Source organism: Callospermophilus lateralis, chromosome 8 (assembly GCF_048772815.1).
Source record: "Callospermophilus lateralis isolate mCalLat2 chromosome 8, mCalLat2.hap1, whole genome shotgun sequence".
Classification (NCBI taxonomy): domain Eukaryota; kingdom Metazoa; phylum Chordata; class Mammalia; order Rodentia; family Sciuridae; genus Callospermophilus; species Callospermophilus lateralis.
The window spans coordinates 12706505-12727291 of NC_135312.1; the positions used below are offsets into that span (position 1 = coordinate 12706505).

Sequence of the window (20787 nt, forward strand, 5' to 3'; positions counted from 1 at the left end):
ACACCTTTAAATAATCTATTAACATTCACTGGTTTAGAAACCCTGTTTCCTCTCTTCTTTGATAACTATTATTATAAAGAGTGAAAAATTTGTCTTTCTTTACCCTAATTATGGTGACTACATTTAATCAGAGGCCCACACAGGGAGAATGTAAAAGTGGTACATTTGTCTCCAACGTCAAATCTGACACATAAAAGGAAGCAAAGGCTTAAGGCTTATTCAGGTACTTATTATTTTGTACAACCTGGGATTACTTAAATTTGAGTCTTGCCTGAATGAGATGTTTTCTTCTTCAAGTGTGTTCTTCTCTAAAGATGCCAAGACACCTTGTCAGATACTACACAGATATAGATAAATCTGTCTACTAACTGCATTCAATACTTATTTAATGTTGAATATGCCTTATGCCAAGCAGGATACATTTCATTTGTGGAGGATAAATGACCATACTCTGTTCCGCATGTACAAAGATGTTTGTTTATTCAGCTGCCAAGGTGGAAAAAGGCTTCCTTTTTGGAGTGAATAGCAAAAATGCATTCACAAGCAAGGCACTTTTACACACACACACACACACACACACACACACGAACATGTTATGGATACATAAAGAACACATTTTAATTTTCAGATTTCTTTCCTACCTCCTCCAATCTTTACCCCTAAAAAAAAGGAAAACAGATTTTGTAACGTTTTAAAAACCAATTTCACAGAACATCTATATAGGAACAGTTTCTGATACATTCAGTTATACTAACAGTATGATATAGGTCCAGGTCAATAATTACCATGAACAAGTTTTTTTTTTTTTCCCCCTACTTACTATAATACTCTTATTTTCCCCCTTAAGACAGGATAACTAAAGCTCAGTAGAAATACTTATTAGGTTATAAACACTGTTTGCTCTCCTTAAGCTATTATATATTTACAAAATTTGTGATTGCATCACTGCTTTTTTTTTTTTTATTCAACCTTGTACATAGCAATTATGGAGAACAAGAAAAAGCAAAACTAAAATAAAGAGAATATATGATACATTTTTAACAATATGTTTTATGATTCCCTTTAGATGCCCAGTTATCCACAATGACACACAAATTTCACTTTTTATTGTAGGATATGTCAAAAAATTTAATGGTCTCATGCATTTTATTTTTGTTGATTTCTATGTTTTGGCTCATAGTAGAATCATAGGCAATGTACTCAAAGGCATATACTCTTCCTTATTCAGTCAGAAGAAAATCAGAAGTTAATCTACTTAAAAAATGCCAAAATGCTTAATTTCAGATGTGTTAGGCTGATTCATTAATATTAGAAGGGTTTTTGAAATGTTTGCAATGGATGTGGAAAGGGCATAAATTTCTGCTCCATGAAATGTAATACAGTTGAAATGTTTTAATCTTTTACCAGTTGATAGTGAAACCATATTCTCTCTTAATCCTTTTTATCTTTTTTGAATATATTTTATTTGCGCATGACAAAAGTCTGAGTGCCAAGATCCAGGAAACATACTCCCTACAGAATAGCGGACTGTTATAATTCAAGGGATGATATTATGGGCCAATTTAGCCACAGAAAGCCTGGTAAAAGCCTATGATATAGAATGCTCAAGTTGTAAATGCAGATACCTTAATAGGTTTAGAGTTCGTAGGCTAATTTTGAAAATGCACTCCCCATAAAAAACAGGAACCCCCCAAAAGGTATATCTATATAAAATCTGAGAGAGAAATCCACATTTCTATCATTTTCGCTCATGTAATTACTCACTTTACTGCTGTAGAAATGAATGTTGAGAAGATCATACTTGAAAAGATTTTAGTGGGGGTAGCTAATTTCTTGCTTTCTGATGGTTGAATCCCACCAGTCTGTTCTGTTGATTCAGTAACAAAAGGGTGATGGTTTATTTTTTCCTATCCATTAATAACCAGACATGTAACAAGTACATTCAGGCAGGCAGAACAAAATGAAGTAGGGTGAATACTAATTGTGGAGAATATTCAAGTTAGCTTTTAAAATATGTTTTCTTTTGACTAATTCTTTACTGAAGTTCTCATTTTATCTCTAGGGTTTGTCAGAAGGTATGCTTACCACACATATTTTGTATAGCTGAAATACAGGGCCCTTGGGTGCTCTAGCTTGTTAGGACATGGCAATTTGGTTGAGAAGGCATTTGTTTCTCAGCTGTAGCCTGTGTAGTAATTAATTTTGGACTCCCACTTCAAATAGCAACATCAGAGATATCAGGGTGAACGGCAATCTTTATAATGAAGCAGTTAGGAGTTTGTTAACTGCCTTTTGGAAATCAGTGTAGGAATAAGTAGTGTTGATGGGTTCGGTGCGGGTGGTTTCCTTTACTGTTTTAGTTAGCCAGCCACAGCAACAACCAGAAACACATGAATTAGGATTCTGTTTTAAGTATTCAGGTATGGGAGTAGCTCTGCTCAATGTTCGGCTTAACTGTTTGGTAGCAAACTGCAGTGCTCCATTTAAAGAGGCATGATCTCTAGAAAGCCTGCTGGAACTTGTAAGGGGCTTTTGAAAAGGTGGGACTCCACAAGAGGCTAAAGGGGGCCATTCAGGAATTGGTTCCAGTTTGGGGACACAATGGGAACAATGGGAGAGTCTTAGACCTATCTCTCGAAGTATATGAACTGGTGTACTTGGATCCAAGAGTTTAGCATGATACAACCAGGAATTAGGATTTAAAGGTTTCCAAGTTGTAGAATATTTTAAAAGGCACTTAACCTGCCAGGCAAGACTCTCAAGAGGTGTTAGGTTGGGCACCTTGGGGTCGTCTTCTTCTGAGGAATCCCACTCTTCTCCAGAACTCTCATTTAGGTAGCTAATGTTTTCTTCTTCCTCACTTTCTGATTCTGACAAAGGGTCAGGAGAGGGATTTCTGGGACCCATTAAGAAAAAAGTAAGAAATCAGAAAAAGGTTAACAATCTAAGCCAGCAGAACAATGACTAACACTGGCGAATAGAAATAAGATGACAAATCTTTTCACCAAGATTAATTTGTCAGTCCATTATACACACAGAGTATGCCTCTGGCCTACACCACTGTGCAGTTCTTCAAGATTATGATGTATATTCTTCACTTACAAGGTAGACATCTTAGTCCTCAGGATCAGTTCAGCGAGTAAAATTGTTAGTCACTTACCAGTGGCACATGTCATCGAGTATCTCCTTCAAATCCTGACTACCCAAGAAGAGAAGGGTCCTCAACTAGGCATGCTGATTTTCTTGGCGTAGTTTCAACGGGTAGTGATATTATCAAGAGACACTTTGTCCACTCTGTTTTGTTGGCAGTGACATTAAATCTACTTGGTAATAAAAAGCTCAGCAGTTGTCTTGGTTGTCCGCTGGTATGGCAACTTATGTAGAATGGGGATGATGGGATGAGTTGTCAAGAACATCTGATAGGCAAGGATCTGAAGTTTTCCACAGGTGAGGTAAATGCCCTTGGAAACTCCTGACTTAGTGGTTGGACTATGTGGAAAAGTAGCCTTAACCTGTGAATGAGAAAACTAGAGACTTGATATTAAAGTCTGAAGGCACTAAGTAACATTACCACCCATCTAACTTTACACAAAACCAAGAAAATGAATACTAAGCAAAAAAGCCTAGTTGATTTTCTCCTCTCTATGTCATAGGCTTAGGCTGATTTTCCTGTTGGGAACTCTTATAATCACAAAATTAGGAAAGAGCTTGGGGACATTTTAATACTTTGTTGGAACAAAACTGGTCCAGTTTGTTTTTAAGAATACAGCTCTCACATAGAAAATTACTTCTGAAAAAATAGATCCCTATGCCCCAAAGCCCAAACTGAGAGTTTATCTTTTTACCTTTAGATGTACTTGTTAGGATTAGTTTTAGAGGGTCTGTCCTGGTGATAGAGCTGCTAGATGTTGGAACTCTTGATGTGGTCTCAGAGACTGAGTCATACGAACAATCTTATATAAGCTGTTCCAGAAAAAAAAAAAACAGCATGAAAACTGACTAATTTCTTTTATGAGAATAAAAAAATTAACTTCAAATCTAGAGACATATGAAATATAAAAAGCATACGCTCAATGCATTTTCAAAAACTCTATTACTTAAGATAATCTAACAGTACCTTAAATAAAGTAAAAAGAATGTTATAAGTAGAGCTTTTCTGGGAAAGAAAGAAGAGTCCAACTTTAGAAATTTATAAATTTAAGTTTCCAAAAGTGAAAGGGAAAAAAAGATTAAAGTTTACTTACCAAAAACTTTAAGCAAATATGATCCCAAATGAGATATATTCCTTTAAAAAGTGAAATCAGAGTATGAATGATACTGTCTGACATGGTACTGAAAATGCTAGTTAATGTTATAAATAAATGACAGGTTCAGGAATTGGAAAAGAATCAATAAAACTATTAATTTACACTATTAATTTCAATATCAGCAACACTAACAAGAAAATATATTATATAGTACATTTAACAGTAGGAAAAACAAATGTCTCCAAATTTATAAAGGACATAAGGACTAGTTAATAATATATAAGACCAAGTAAGACATAGAAATAGAAACATTCCATGCTCTTGGATGAAAATAAATAAATGCTACAAAGATACTAACTTTAATTTATACAACTCTGGACAAAATTTTGAGGAATTTAATGAAAATGAACCTCAATGTTTATATAGAAAGAATAAAACTTCACACATGGCCAAAGCAGTAAACAGACGAGAAAAGGTTTTTTTTTTTTTTTTTTTTAAAGTTCTTTTTTTAGTTTTATATATAACATTAGGAATCATTTGACGTAACTACAAAAGCATGGAATATAATTTGCTCTAATTCAGTCCTCAGTACTTCCCCTTTTCCCCTATCCCTCCTAGACCCCGTCCCTCAACACTACAGAACTTTCTGCTAGTAAAGGGCGTTCTTAATCTTCAAACTATTAATTATAAAAATCTGAAAATTAAAATAGGATGGAATGTAAGATCAGACATAATTCAGTAAAACAGAATACAGTCACATATAATTTGGGAATACAGTATAAGAGTGGTACATAAATTCAAGGGGGAAATGGATGCATTTTAGCACATTTATTGGTACAAGTGGCTCAAATGAAGAAAAATAAAACTGTACACCTATATAATGCCAGGTGTATAGGAGGATAAAACCTAAGTGAGATGGTAAAGCCATATAGTTAATCAAATATAATAGATGAGAATACTTTTGTGATTGGAGGCTGATGTTATGGTTTGTATCTGAAAATTCTACCAAAAGTTCATGTGTTGAAGGCTTGGTTGTTTGCGCAGCAATGCTCAAAGGTAGGCTTTTGGGAAATGACTGAATCACAAGGGCTCTCACCTCATCAGTGGATTAATCCACTGGTAGCTGAATGGACTACTGGGAGAGGATGAAAACTGCAGGCAGGTGGGACAGGGCTGGAGGAAGTAGTTCAGTAGGACATACCATGGGTACTATATCTTGTTTCTGGCCCGTTCTCTTTGTCCCTCTGCTTCCTGATTGCCAGGAACTGAGCAGCTTCCTTCTGCTATACTCTTCTACATAATGTTCTGCCTCATGCCTCACTTCAGGCCCAAAGAAAGGATGCCAGCCAACTACATACTGAAACCTCTGTAACTGTAGCGCCCCCGCCCCACAAAAACCTTTCCTCTTTTAAGTTGTTATTGTCAAGATATTTTGGTCATGGTGACATAAAGCTAATACAGTCAGGGAAAACAAACAAAATAGCATAGAGCACAAGACCAAACAATGATTAATTCAATCACCAGAATCAATAATACCTGGAGAGAACTAAAGATATCAAAGACAACATTAATTACAAATTAACTTTTTAAAAAGGGTTGGGGCTCTAGCCCAGAGCTCAGTGGTAGAGTTCTTGTCTAGCATACTTGACGCCCTGGGTCTGATCTCTAGCATGGCAAAGAAAGAAGAGGGGAAAAACACAAAACAAACTAGTAGCAAATTCAATTTAAAAAATGGGCAAAATACAAGAATATCCAATTAACAGAAGAGAAAATCCAAATGGATTAATCATATGATAACATTATGCTATTAGTTTGGTGAAAATTAGAAGGCTAGATAACATCAAGTGTTAGTGAGTTCCCTGTAGGAACTGGCACTGTTGGTGGGATTGTATATTGGTATAACCATTCTGAAAAGAAATCTGGCAGTAATACTTAGCCAAATTAACTGTACAGCTCATGATCTAGCAACTCTACTTTTGGGTATATAGCAAATAAATTTTCCTTAAGACCAACAAGCATTAGGATATACTCTGAAGCTCTATCAGTGATAAGGAATTAGATATATTCTAAGTTTTCATCACTAGAGAGGATAGGTAAAATGCAGTAGAAGCACATTAGAAATATGCATAGCTAGAAGTATATGTAACAAAACAGATGGACTTTAAGGGTATAGTACTAAATGAAAGAAAATCAAGAAACATTATCAAGATCTCATTTGTATTATTCTGAAGGGGTAGTATACAAAATAAAAGTCAGTGAATATCTGTAGTTTCAAATACACTGAGTTGTGCTAACATGGTCATATGGTATGGCTTTAATTAATAATTTTTTTATATGCTTCAGTTCTCAGCACAGTGTCTAGCATATATTAAGGGCTCAATAAATGTTGTTTGAAAGAATTAATAAAAATCAGGTACTGTGGTATATGCCTGTAATTCCAACAACCCAGAAGGCTAAGGCAGGAGTATCCCAAGTTTGAGGCCATCCTCAGCACAATTAACAAAATCCTCAGCAATTCAGTGAAACCCTATCTCAAAAAAAAAAAAAAAAAAAAAAAAAAAAAAAAAAAAAAAAATTAATGAGGAAATGACTAGGATCTGAAGTAAATAACCACAGAAATGTTGTTTTATTCTTGAGAGAGAAAAACCCCCAAGTTGTATTTTGGTGATCTAGTAATACGGTATACAAGAAACAATCCTAAAGAACAAGATCAACAAATATGATGCTACTACAGCAAAACAAAGGCAACTCCTTATAACTTTAAGAAACATGAATATAAATACTTTTTTTGAGGGGGGAGGTAATGGGAATTGATCCCAGGTGTGTTTAACTACTGAGCCACATCCCCAGCACATTTTAGTTTTCATTTTCAGACAGGATCTCACCAAGTTGCTTAGACTGGCTTTGAACTTGTGATCCTTCTGCCTCAGCTTCCTGGGTCACTGGGTATAAAAACCTTTTAAATGTATGTATTATTACCTAGTTCAATCTGAAATGAATATTAACATCTGTCACATACTGTTGTCTTAACTTTATTGAGACTAAAGAAGGGTTTTAATTGTTCTTTGTGCTTTTATTTTTACTGTTTTCATTTCAAGCAGATTGCATCTATAAAATTATTTGGGTACACTTCAGTTGTTACTCAAAACATTCTAAAAAATGGGTTACTCTTGAAATCAGCAAAAAGGCTGAAAAAGTCTATGTGAAGGCATACCTAAATCCTAGACCTAACAACGAACCCATTACTGTTATCCTTAACAGTCCATGCACAAAATTTTTCCATATTGTTTATTCTATGCCATTATGTGTTCAATGTATATAACCTGCTTTTGAGCTTTCCTAGGGCTCATGCTGAGAGTTTGTCTTGAGTTTCAGAGGAGACTTTGGACTTAGACTTTTGGGAAATGGTGGAACTGTTAAGACAATGGAATCATTAAGATTCTTTTTTTTTTTTTCTCCTTCTTTTGGTACCTGATTCAACTCAGGGGCATCTGACTACTGAGCCACATCCCCAGCCCTATTTTGTATTTTATTTAGAGAGAGGGTCTCACTGAGTTGTTTAGCACCTTTCTTTTGCTGGGTTTGGCTTTGAACTCACAATCCTTCTGTCTCAGCCTCCCAAGCCACTGGGATTACAGGTTTGCACCACCATGCATGGCTGATCCTTAAGCCTTAAAAAACAGACTATAAACATATTTTGCACTGAGATGTGCATGAGCTTCTAGGGGCCAGGGGCAGAATGTTATGTTTGATTCAAAGTGTTCCCCCAAAAGCTCATGTGTGAGACAATGCAAGAAAATTTAGAGACGAAATGATTGGGTTATAAGAGCCTTAACATAATCAGTGCATTAACCCACTGATATCAATAATTGTAGAAAGGTAGGGAAGGTATGGCTGGAGGAGGTGGTTCACTAGGGGCATGCCTTGGGGATTTATAATTTTGTCCCCAGTGAGCTGAGATCTGTGCTTTCTGATCACGATTTCCTAAGCTGCTTTCCTCTGTCATGCCATTCTGCCTTGATGTGCTGCTTCACCTTGGGCCTAGAACTATGGAGTCAGCTGCCTATGGACTGAGACCTCTGAAACCTTGAGTGCAAACTAAACTTTTCTTCTTTTCAAACTATTCTTGTCAGGTCTTTTGGTTATGGTGATGACAGAGCTGACTAAAACACCTATCAAAACTGAATGTACTGGTGGGACTGCAAATTGGTTCAGCCAATTTGGAAAGCAGTATGGAGATTCCTTGGAAAGCTGGGAATGGAACCACCATTTGACCCAGCTATTCCCCTTCTCGGACTATACCCAAAAGACCTAAAAAGAGCATACAACAGGGACACAGCTACATCAATGTTCATAGCAGCACAATTCACAATAGCTAGACTGTGGAACCAACCTAGATGTCCTTCGATAGATGAATGGATAAAAAAAATGTGGCATTTATACACAATGGAATATTACTCAGCACTAAAAAACAACAAAATCATGGCATCTGCAGGGAAATGGATGACATTAGAGCAGATTATGCTAAGTGAAGCTAGCCAATCCCTAAAAAACAAATGCAGAATGTCTTCTTTGATATAAGGGGGGCGACTCAAAACAGAGCAGGGAGGAAGAGCATGAGAAGAAGATTACCATTAAATAGGGATGAGAGGTGCGTGGGAATGGGAGAGAGAAGGGGAATTGCACAGAAGATGGTAGGAGACCCTCATTGTTATGCAAAATTACATAAAAGATGGTGTTGGGGGGAAGAAAAAAGAGAGAGAGAGAAACATGTCACAGTAGATTGGGTAGAAAGAGGAGAGGGGAAAGGAGGGGGGGATAGGAAGGGCAGCACAATACAATAGACACTAGTATGGCCCTATGTATAAACGTGGCTGTATAACCAATGTGATTCTGCAATCTGTACACGTGGAAAAATAAGACTAAGATTACGGTACCCCATTTGAATCAAATGTATATGTCAAGATCATTGTAATGTTTTGAGCAACCAATAAAAAAATAAAAATAAATCTGAATGTACTCTATAATTTCCATGTACAATTTACCTTTAAAGAAATATTGGTAATTGATACCTTTAATACACATCTTTTCTTAGTGTTTGTTATTTTTTTAGTCAAACTAACTTTACCAAGGACAGGAAGAAATTCCCATAGTTGTTATTATTTGTTCTCTTCCACAGCACTAAAAACAAGGCAAAACCCACGTAAACTTTAGAGTGGTAAGACTGTGCTGTTTAAATTTAATCTAGCATCTTTAAAAAATTTTCAGATTATAATTTTCAAAAAATACTGAACAAAAAGCATGGCACTAATCATAAAAAAAAAAAAAAATGTAAACAGGCTGACCTCTGGTGGCCAGATGCCTCATCCTTTAGTAACTAACAAAACATTATGAAGTCTCTCATTGATGGTGAGATAGTCAAATAAAATGTACTACATAATACAATTAGAAATTTTACAAAATAACAAAGGTAGCAAGCACCCAAACACAAAGAGAGGGGTACAATTAAAGTCATCAAAATAAGTAAAATGTCGCCAAATATTAGTTTGTTCTAATGTTTAGTTTATCAGTTAATGTTACATTAAAAAAAAAAATTGTATATGAACTAGTTCTCCTAAAGTAAAGGAAGAGTTCTGTGCAGTTCACTACTGTAACCACTAGCCCTGTAGACCACTAGCCCCATGGGCCTACTCAGTGCCTGAAATGTGGTTACAGTAAAATAGTACCCAATTTCAAAGACTTAGGAAAAAAATGTAAATTATCTCAATCATTTATATTGATGACATGTTGAAATAAAATTGAGTATACCTGGTTAAAAAATTAATGCCCTTTCTAGGTTTCTTTCACCACAGCTTTCTAAGTATTCTGCCTTTTAGTTATAGTGAGATTATCTATGCTCTCCTTATAATCTGTGCATTTTTAGGCCTCTATGCTTTTACTCTGATTAACTTGAATACCTCTCTTTTCTTTAAATTTAGACATCATGTTAATTTCAAAACTACAGGCAACTCACTTAACTAGCACTTGAATACTTCAAAGTTTCAGGAATTAGGGACATGAAGCAGAAGAACCTTATTCTTTGGTAGTTGGTCTGTGCCTTGGTTTCATCATCTTAAAGGAGACTGAAATTACCTTACAGGGGTTTTTGTAATGATTTAATGGTCTCTGGCACATTGTTACTATTAACATTATCAATATGAATAAACTTAAAAATCATATTGGCTGCAAAAGCCAGTTGCACTTATGATTATTCATATAATATTCAAAACATCCAAATCACTACAGTCTATTCATTCAGCGATATTTCTTCATATGGTTAATATATAAAAATTTGCATGATCAAAATTAACAGTAAATTTTAAAGTATCTGTTATTTCAGGAAAGGTTAATTCTAAAGTTGTACAGGTAACTTTGTTGTAACTATTTCTTCACCTGGCAGTGGTTACTGAAGTGTAGGGGAGAAATGTTTCTTTCTGCCCTCCTAAGTTCTTTGGTTGGATTAGGAATTGATAAAAAGACATTAATTACAAGAACAACAACAACAAAAACACATTTAATAACGTACACAGGCACAGAAGACTCACAAGACACTGAGACTAGAAGGGTCAGATGACTGAAGTATCCTGAACTACAGAAGGAAGAGGGGCTTGGGGCTTCTGGGGAAGCAGGTGGTGCCATAAATTAAGGAAAGATGCGGAGAGGTAATGTATGGGGAATAAAGGCTGTCGTGTCATGCAGATAGTTTTCCAGTAATAAAAACTGTCCGGGGAGAGCCCTCTTCCTGACATAGATACTTTACTAAAGTTGCCGTAAATGATGATTTACTTTTTTATGTCTTTAAATGTGTATGCTTTACAAAGACAGTTTTAAGAACTAATCCTGATTTGCGGTTTCTCAGAATATAACAGCCAGAAATACGCCAAGTAAGCACTCTCTAGTGACATATTTTGGAGGGGTATGTCCTGAGCCTCAACAGAGGTATTCCTTTTTATTGGAGATCATTTCATTAAAAAAAAAAAAAAAAGTTTAGACTTCCTTCTCTTAATCACGACCCCGAAGACCTCTCTCCCTGCGATCTCTTTTGTTTACTACACCGAGCTCCCGCAGGTTTGTGAAGGACGCCGGAGAAGCGGCAGCTCGACCACACCGGGCTGCTCCTCCTCACAGGCCCCGCCTCCATTCGCCATGGCAAGTGCCAGGCACCCTAGGCCAGGACAGAGGGCGGGACAAGGGCCGCAGGGTGTCGGGATCGGGGAACTCGGGACGGCTGGCTTCTCGGAGCGCGCCGGCCGCGCCCCGGCTTCGCCAACGCCCGGTCCCTCCTCCACCTCCACACGCATCCCTCCTCGGGTTCCCTGCCCCGTCGCAGGAGCGGAGACAGTTCCCTCGGCTGACTCCCTGTTCTCACCGTGGAGGATCCTTTCTGCTTTCTCGCCTCACGCCCAGCCACGCGAGTCCGCTAACGCCTAGCGCCACCAGCCCTGTCCCGAACGTAGTACCAGATCTCCGCTTGACATCCCTGACGGCACCACTTCCGGCCGAACCAACGCCTCCGGTCCTTAGAAACGCCACTTCCTACCGGGAAAAACGGGGGGCGCGGGGGCGGGGAAACACACCCTAGGCGCATGCGCCGAAGTCGCGGGGCTCTTAGTGGATGGACTCCTTTCTTCCCGCTCAAGCATCCTAAGCGCTCGCGGCGTTCTCGCGATGTTTCAATCTCCCGCTGGAGTTATTTGAACGCTCTGGCGGTAACCACGCCCTGGACGCTCAGAGGCCGGCTTGCTGGAGTCAGTGGAGACTAAACTACTGGGTTTCGGGGCCGACGGTAGTCATCTAGGCGCCATGGGAGCGGAGAAGAGGCTGCTGCCGATTAAGGAAGCCTTTCGGCTGGCACAGCAGCCTCACCAGAACCAGGCGAAACTGGTGGTGGCGCTGAGTCGCACCTACGGCACGGTAAGCTGTCTTCCCAGCGGCGCGCGCCTGAGTGCCGCGCCCCACCTTCCTCCGCCCAGCCTCCCCGAGGGCCTCCTGTAGCTCTGCGGACTTGATGCATCTTGCCTCCACCCCTATTCCCTGTCGTGACCCCCGGCTTACAGTGATCAGGCCACTTGCCCGAGTCGCCGGGGGCGCTGTCCACCCGGGGATCCGCCCTGGCTTTTCTGCACTGACCCTTCCCTCCTCTTCTGCGATCTCCGGGGCGGTGTGGACCATTAATCCTGAGCCTGAGGCACCGAGCGTCAGTACTTAGAGTGGGCTCGGTGGCTCTGCCGTCGTTTCGCGGAAAAGCCCCAACCTCCTGCCACCGCCAAGCTGGAACCAGTCATCAAATGCCCATTAGGCATCGGAACTTAGCCCTTCCTTTACTGTGTGTTTTGAGTGGAGCCTAGGGAGCAAAGGGACAATGATTTGGGGGAAGATAAGGTATCTTGATATCAAAGAAAAATTGTAAGGAAGTATAATAGGGCTTTAAGAAGGAGATGGGATAGAATGTGGAAGTTTTACCAAGGGAAATTTCCAGGTAATAGAAAGGGCAAAATATGTCAGTGTTGGTTATGAGTTCTTGAAAAAGCAGGTTTATACTCCAGTGACACTAAATGCGTAATGAAAATTTAAAGGGCATTTAAAAAAAATATAAGAATTCTTTAACTGCCAAAAGTCACTCTGGTGTACCCTCTGAGAGGTGCAAATTATAGTTTAGAGAGAAATTCGTGCAGACTTCTTTGTTTTTGCTCTTTTTGGATAACTGAGCTTACCAATGATTTTAGTTTGTGTTTTGGCTAGTGCTCTCACAGTATTAGGGTCATGTTGGGTTAAAGGATCTTAATCAGTGCAGTTTATGAGGGGTTTCTTTTGTCTTTCAGATGGATGATAAAGCAGTTTTTCATGAGGAGTTTGTTCATTACCTTAAATATGCTATGGTGGTCTATAAACGGGAACCAGCCGTGGAGAGGGTAATAGAATTCGCGGCAAAATTTGTTACTTCATTTCACCAGTCCAATTTGGAAGATGATGAGGAAGAGGAAGATGTTGGCATTTTAAATTATTTGTTTACTTTTCTCTTAAAGGTACTTATGAAAACTAGCACCTTGGGGAAGTAATGTAGAAACTTTTACTTTAAATTTTGTATATGTCAGGACAATATCTGGTGATTGAGAAAATATCTGAATGAGTATATAATAACTCTGGTTAACAGTAAAAGGTGGGCTTTACAAATAACTTCAGCATCAAGTGTTTGATGATCTCTTTCAATCGGTTCTCACTTGTTTTCAGTGAGTTTGATATTTTACAAGTTCCTACAAAGATAATAATTTGTAATTTAGTAAATACTTTTTTTCAAACTGTCAGACTGAATAAAAAGTATCTTTATATAGTTAAATATAAATGCATTCATAGTTTATTAGCAAATAATGAATTACTGTTGTCATTTCAGGTGGCATTGAATACTTAGGAATGGTATGTTGACTAGGAATATTGATTTTTGTTTTAGTCTCATGAAGCAAACAGCAATGCAGTCAGATTTAGAGTATGCCAGCTCATAAACAAGCTTTTGGGAAGTATGCCAGAAAATGCCCAGATTGATGATGATTTGTTTGATAAAATTAATGAAGCCATGCTTATTAGATTGAAAGATAAAATTCCAAATGTGAGAATACAAGCAGTCCTGGCTCTTTCACGACTTCAGGATCCTAAGGATGATGAATGTCCAGTGGTTAAAGGTATGTGTGACCTCCTAAATCTTTTCAGTTTTTATTGATCTTGTTAATTTTTCAGCAATTGTAATTTTTTTTGTATGTGTAACACACACACACATACACACACACACACACACACACATACAGAAGAGTAGAACACCCAAGTAGCAACCACCCAATTTAAAAAAACAGAACATGGGCTGGGGTTGTGGCTCAGTGGTAGAGCACTTGCCTCGCATGTGTGAGGCACTGGGTTTGATTCTCAGCACCACATATAAATAAAATAAAATAAAGAACTATTGAAAACTAAAAAAAAATTTAAAAAAAGAACATTATCAGTGTCTTTGAAGTCTGCCTGTCTGTATCTCACAACTGTATACCTGTCCCTGAGAAGTAATTATTATTGCTTTTTTGAAAAAAAAAAACTTAATTTTTAGTTAAAAAACATAATCATATGTGGCTCTTGTAAAGTTTTGTCTATCATTTTGTGTGAACTGTACTATATTTTTCTTTCAAAATTATTTTTAATTTTAGTGTCTATATGTGATACTTTTTAAATGTATTATATAGCATTCTGTTGTTTGGAGTTAATAGTTTTTTATTATTTCTAATCTTAATGTATTTTTTAATTGTTTCCAATTATTTTGCTTTTAAAAAATTGTTATTATGAATTTTCTTAATTACATAGCTTTTGGTATGTATGTTCAAATATTTTTATAAGGTTTATGCCTAACAGTGGACTTGGAATATATGTGTGTTCAGCTTTATTAGGTAAGGTATGAGTACTCTACACAGTGATTTACAATTAATATTTCTAGTAATAGAGCATGAAAGTGTTCATTGATCCATATCCTGTCAATATTTAGTAATATCAGATTTAAAATGCAGTGATGATGTGGGTGTATGTTTGCGTGTGTGTATCCCATTGTTGCTCATGTTTTCATATATTTAGCAGCCAGTTATAGTCATGTGTCATGTAAGTATGGGAATACATTTTGTGTTCTTAGGTTGATTTTTCTGGTTGTGTTGTTGTGTGAACATCATAGAGAGTACTTATACAAACTGGATGCTATAGGTCAGTTTTTCAATGTGCTTTCTTGGTGCAATCAAGAGATGTGCTGAACATGAGATGTATGAGACTGCTGCCAACACGGCATGACATTACTTTTCTACAAACACTTTTTTAGTAGTGGAAGGCGTATACTCTAAACCGTAAAAAGTATGACAAGTACATAGACCAATAAAAGGTGTTTTATTAGTGTCATGTATTGAATGCTATACCTTGTATGTACTTTGTTTTATATAAATGGCAGTACAGTATGTTAATTTATATTTGTCATCACAAACATGTGAATAATGCATTATGATATGATGTTACCCACAGCTAAGATGTAGCTAGGTGATTGGAATTTTTCAGCTCCTTTGTAATCTTATGGGACTACTGTCACATGCTTTTAGTCCGTCATTGACCAAAACATCATTACACATGCATTATTATTTCTATATGATGCCTGTCAGTGTGTTTTATCCATTTATCTGTTTTTTATTTAAAAATCAATTTTTAATTGATTTATTGGAGTTCTTTGTATATTCTGAAAAGAAAATCCTTAGATTATATGATTTACATATGTCTTCCAGTTTTTCCTCATTGTTTCACTTTTCTTTAGGTGTCTTTTTTTGATCAGAAATTCTAGTGTCAGAATTATTAACTTCTGTTAGGATTTGTACTTTTTAATCCCTTATTTAAAAAAAAAAACTTTACCTCTGGAGTCATAAAATTGTCAATGTCACTTTTCCATATGTGCTAGATATATTTTAGACACTTTTGTGCTTAACTATTCACTTGTCCCTGTTACCAGTTTTGTAATCAAGCTTGATAGCTTGTAGTATTTGGCATTTTGGGGTGTTAAATGATATGCATAATGATGTTGTATAAAACATATATGTTTGATAGTCAACATGTACTTGATAATGAAGCTGGGGACAATGTGAAAAGTACAAGAATAAATATAATTAAGTATAAGAAATGGATTTTGTTTTATTGAGGACTACCAGAAGTTATTTTTACCATGCATTCATTAAAAATTCAACTCATGGATCCTAATAAAGGCATAGTAGTTTAAAATAAACTGCCCACAAAGTAAATTTTCTTTTCACTTTTAGGGTTATTTTTAGGCACACCTAGTTTATTTTTAATTTCTCGTTCTGTCCTTAGAAGGGAAGTTGGTGGAGAATATTTTCAGTTAAAATTAAGTGTGTGAGACTAAAATATGTAATTTTAAAAAAAATTTTAAATAAGACTTGTTAAATAATTTCTTTAGTACTAAAATGTATTACTTTATTTTTAGCATATGCTACTTTGGTTGAAAATGATTCAAATTCAGAAGTTAGGCGTGCAGTGTTATCATGCATTGCACCGTCAGCAAAGACTTTGCCAAAAATTGTGGGGCGCACCAAGGATGTAAAAGAGTCTGTCAGAAAACTGGCTTATCAGGTAAATATATTCAATATTTTTGCAGGCATATTAAAAGAAGCCATTTTCTTTAAGTACTTTTGGAAAATACTTAGCACATAACTTGGTTTCTCTAAGATTATGGAGAGTATAGATAATTTAGGTAGAATTTTTGTCCGAGTTTTTTTTGGAGATTCTGGTTAACTAAGATGAATGTTATTTATATTACTAGTTAAGAAATCTATAAATTGTGTTAAGCTTAATGACCATCTTTTTATTATTACCTTTTTAAGGTTTTAGCTGAAAAGGTTCATATGAGAGCAATGTCCATTGCTCAAAGAGTAATGATCCTTCAACAAGGTCTTAATGACAGATCGGGTAAGATATACATCTTTATATATGAAAGTTTTACTAGATTTTGAAGTCAGACTTACTGGGGTTTAGGAAACAAGTATTAGAAATTAGGGTGAGTAAGCCTGTCATTCCCATAAACTTGGTAGAAGTTGGTGGATCATACAGAAAACATTTCATTGTGTTAAAGATCTTAGAATTTTGAAGGAGCTGAGCTTTCAACCTTTCTGTTTCATAGATGGAGAAACTATATTTAGGTCTCTGAAGGTAATTAACATCAGAAGTTAGAATCTTTTTGTGCCCCCCCCTTTTTTTTAGTTTTATTGATTTTATTTTTTAAAATACACAACAGCAGAATGCATTGCAATTACAAAATACAGTACAGTTTTTCATATCTTTGTATATAGAGTATGTTCATGCCAATTCATGCCTTTATGTATGTACTTTTTTTGCATTGTAATTCTTATTACACAAATATACCACAATTTTTCATATCTGTTTATATATAAAGTATGTTGACACCCAATTCGATTCTTCATACATGTATTTTGGATAATGATGTCCATCACATTCTACTGCCCTTGCTAATCCTCTGCCCCCTCCCTTTCCCTCCCACCCCTCTTCCTTATCTAGAATTCATCTAATCCTCCCATGCTCCCCCCTCCCTAACTCACTATGAGTCAGCCTCCTTATATCAGAGAAAACATTTGGCATTTTTTGGTGGGGGGATTGTGCCCTTTGTCTTTCTTAAAATTTGTGTATCTTGGCAAATACTTGACAGACCATATACTGGTGCATTAGGCCAGTATAATATCCCTCTCCCCATCTGTTAAACTACAGAATCTACTTATAGGAATGATGTTTTAAAATTCCCAACTCTGATGGGAAGGCCAAGATGGTGCAATTTTGCTATAGCAAGAAAACAAACTTTTGTCTGAAAAACATTGTCCAAAGTCATTGAGTAGGATAGTCTTAAAACCTAAGACAAAGGTTTGTGCATTGGTGTATATTTGTTTAATTCACTTCTGCAAATAGAATTGTGTTATAGATGCAACAAAGTAGAATAATAGATATTATAAATTCTAGGCTAATACCTGGAGCCCATTGTCTTAGGGTAGAGGGAATGCAAAATTTTTTAGTTGGGTATTTGGTGCTGAATTTTTTCCATTTGTAGTTGGAAGTGAGCATCATTATAACTTTTGCAGTATGATTGTATTTTTCTTTTCTTTATTTAATATGCTTTGTTCTGCTTCTTAATCTATTTGCATTGTAAATATCGTCTTGATGTTAACATCAATCTGAAAGAAATTAATGAAAATGCATGAAGTACAGGAAATGAAAGCTAGGGGGAGCCTTTGTTTATCTATGTTTCAAATGATCCAATAGATGCTGTGAAACAAGCAATCCAGAAGCATCTTCTCCGGGGCTGGTTACGTTTCACTGAAGGAAATATCTTGGAGTTGCTTCATAGGTTGGATGTGGAAAATTCTTCTGAAGTGGCAGTGTCAGTTCTTAATGCCTTATTTTCAATGACTCCTCTCAGTGAACTGGTGGAAATCTGTAAAAACAATGATGGCAGGTACATAAGGGATTCATTATTTGAATTGTGCTTATGAACTTCTGCAAATAAAATTAGTTTTTCCTCCCTATTGCTTTATATCAATATCTTTAATTTTTTTCTAGTTCCCCCCCCTGTACTATAAGAATGCATTGATTTATTATAGACTGTCTACTTTAGCTGTGATCTCCCATTTTATTATTTTGATTTTTGCATTAGCCTTCCCTGAGAAAATCCAAAAACATGCATCCCTATTGTATATTTGTTCATTGTGTGTGGATAATTAATTTATGATGTCATTAAAAGAATGGTAATTATAAAGCAAATATTTTCATTTCAATTTTTATTCAAAATTTTAACTAAATATAAAGATTATTCTTTTTCTTATCGTCTTCTTATTTAATGAAGGAAATTGATTCCACTGGAAACATTAACTCCTGAAATAGCTTTGTATTGGCGTGCTCTTTGTGAATATTTGAAATTACAAGGGGATCAAGGTGAAGAATTTTTAGAGCAGATTTTGCCAGAACCTGTTAAATATGCAGAATATTTACTGAGGTAAATTTTTTTTCTTTTGTTTTTTATTGTGTTTGTGTGTTGGTCTTAGCCCTTTCTTCAAAGTCATGCTTGATTGGGAGTAAGTTAAAAACCCCTTTTTAGACAGGTAGAGATAAATGGGTATGTATATTAGGTATTCTGGAGAATATCCTATACTGGTCAGTAGTCAATATGTTTATGGTTTTATTCCTCAAAGCTGTTGAGACATGATTATGAACATTTCTCCATGAAATTAATAATAATGGTGTGTGTGGTTTTTTTTTTAATTCATTGGTAAACTTATTATTATGTGCCAGATAGTAAATGTTTTCCTATCTGTGGGCCATATATTCCCTGTCAAAATTACTTAGCTATGGGGCTGGGATTCTGGCTTAGCAGTAGAGCGCTCGGCTAGCACATGCAAGGCCCTGGGTTTGATCCTCAGCACCACATAAAAATAAATAAATAAAATAAAAGCATTGTGTCCAACTACACCTAAAAAATAAATATTAAAAAAAAATTACTTGGCTCTGCCACGGTAGTGCAAAATTTGCTGAATACATTATGTTAATGACTTGAATGTGGCTATTTTCTGATAAAATTTTATTAACTTTTATGACACTAAAATTTGAATTTTGTATAATATGCAGTGTGTAAAAACTTAAAAAAATTTAATAGTAAGAATTATTTTTGGCTTATAAGATGTACGAAAATAGCATAGTGGATTTAGTCCTTGGGCCATAGTTTTCAACTCTGGGTGGGATTTTATGGCCAGTTTTATTATTAAAAACTTACCATGTAGATTTTAGTTTTAAAGTTTAAAAAATTTGTTTTTCTTAAATTATTTGCATAACTTATTTCTATACATTTCATTTTAAAATTATCAAGTAAAATATTCATTCTTGTAAAAATTCAAATTACAAAAGTACATAAAATAAAAATATTGAGTTCTCCTTTTATTTCTTGCTTTCCCAATCCCATTGATTAATTGATTGATTAGTTAACAACTAAACAATGTGGGATATGTACTTTGAAACTTCCTTGTTTATATATATTACTGTAAATGTATACATAGATTTTTTTCTTGTTTTTTTAAATATAGCATACTAGCCTGGTGTATTGGCTCACACCTATAAATAATCTCAGCTATTTGAGAGACAGACATGGGAAGATCACGAGTTAGAGGCCAGCCTATGCAACTAGTGAAACCCTTTCTCAAAGTAAAATATAAAAAGAGCTCCATGGCATAATATCTCTGGGTTCAATCTCTATTACCTGCCCCACCCCCCACACAAATAAATAAAAGAACAGCAGCTCTATATTTTTTATGTGTGTGTGTATACACTCTTGTTTTCCGTTTATGTATTTGTTTTTTTAAGTGTTGATGGCCAAAGGCATTATATGTTGTTGGATATAAATCTGTATAGTCTTGACAAGAGTTTATTGTTTCATAGTACATTGGTAGCATTTAATTTATTTCTCTGTTAGATATTTAGGGTGCCTCACCATTTTCACTGATTAAAACAAAAAGTCTACTAAGCTTCCTTGTAAATGTCTAAATTTTGCTTTTAAGTAGCCTTTTTTTTTTGGTTTGTTTTGGGGGGTTTTACACATGAGAAAGGGAGACCTTTGTGATAGGGTATTGAATATAATCTTGATATGAGGGTTGGGAAAGGCTTCAATTTGGGCAATGATAAGGATGAAAGGTAGTTAATGGTGATTTTTTTAGTAGTACATTCAATGAAATAAGAACACTACAGAAATGAAATAGGGTCCTAAGAAAGGATAATGTACATTTATGAAATTGTTCATTTAAAAATTTTTTAATTGTATTCATGGATTACTTCTGTAATTACTATTATTACTATTATTTTAAACAAAAGAATGATTGTTAATTAGGTATGATGAGGAAAGACTAGATTTTTATGACTAGTTGAACTTTTGGACAAG

The 20787-nt window shown here is 35.8% G+C and overlaps 2 protein-coding genes across 4 annotated transcripts in view; one reads left to right on the forward strand and one right to left on the reverse strand.

Annotated features, from left to right (window-relative positions):
- Window positions 1–463: 463 nt before the first annotated feature.
- Dcaf16 (DDB1 and CUL4 associated factor 16) lies at window positions 464–11845 on the reverse strand. 3 transcript variants are annotated; one of them, XM_076864219.2, is made up of 4 exons: window positions 11656–11845; window positions 4245–4285; window positions 3846–3963; window positions 464–3512 (listed from the first exon to the last, which is right to left on the reverse strand). In XM_076864219.2, the coding sequence occupies exon 4, from the start codon at window positions 2905–2907 to the stop codon at window positions 2257–2259; it is 651 nt and encodes a 216-aa protein (XP_076720334.1). In that variant the 5' UTR covers window positions 2908–3512; window positions 3846–3963; window positions 4245–4285; window positions 11656–11845; the 3' UTR covers window positions 464–2256. The 3 variants fall into 3 exon arrangements, with proteins under 3 accessions (XP_076720334.1, XP_076720333.1, XP_076720335.1); XM_076864218.2 differs by lacking the exon at window positions 4245–4285; XM_076864220.2 differs by lacking the exon at window positions 4245–4285 and having other exon boundaries at window positions 464–3527.
- Window positions 11846–12089: 244 nt separating this feature from the next.
- Window positions 12090–20787, forward strand: part of Ncapg (non-SMC condensin I complex subunit G) — a 34458-nt gene continuing 25760 nt past the window's right edge. Inside the window, exons 1-7 of the mRNA XM_076865378.2 lie at window positions 12090–12200; window positions 13109–13312; window positions 13735–13963; window positions 16288–16433; window positions 16685–16769; window positions 18129–18321; window positions 18709–18858. Of these exons, the coding sequence (XP_076721493.1) occupies window positions 12090–12200; window positions 13109–13312; window positions 13735–13963; window positions 16288–16433; window positions 16685–16769; window positions 18129–18321; window positions 18709–18858 (1118 nt within the window). The remainder of the gene's footprint in view (window positions 12201–13108; window positions 13313–13734; window positions 13964–16287; window positions 16434–16684; window positions 16770–18128; window positions 18322–18708; window positions 18859–20787) is intronic.

Bases quoted from the DNA above. Each gene is read 5' to 3' on its own strand.
- Dcaf16 (XM_076864218.2), bottom strand. From the start codon at position 2,907: ATGGGTCCCAGAAATCCCTCTCCTGACCCTTTGTCAGAATCAGAAAGT.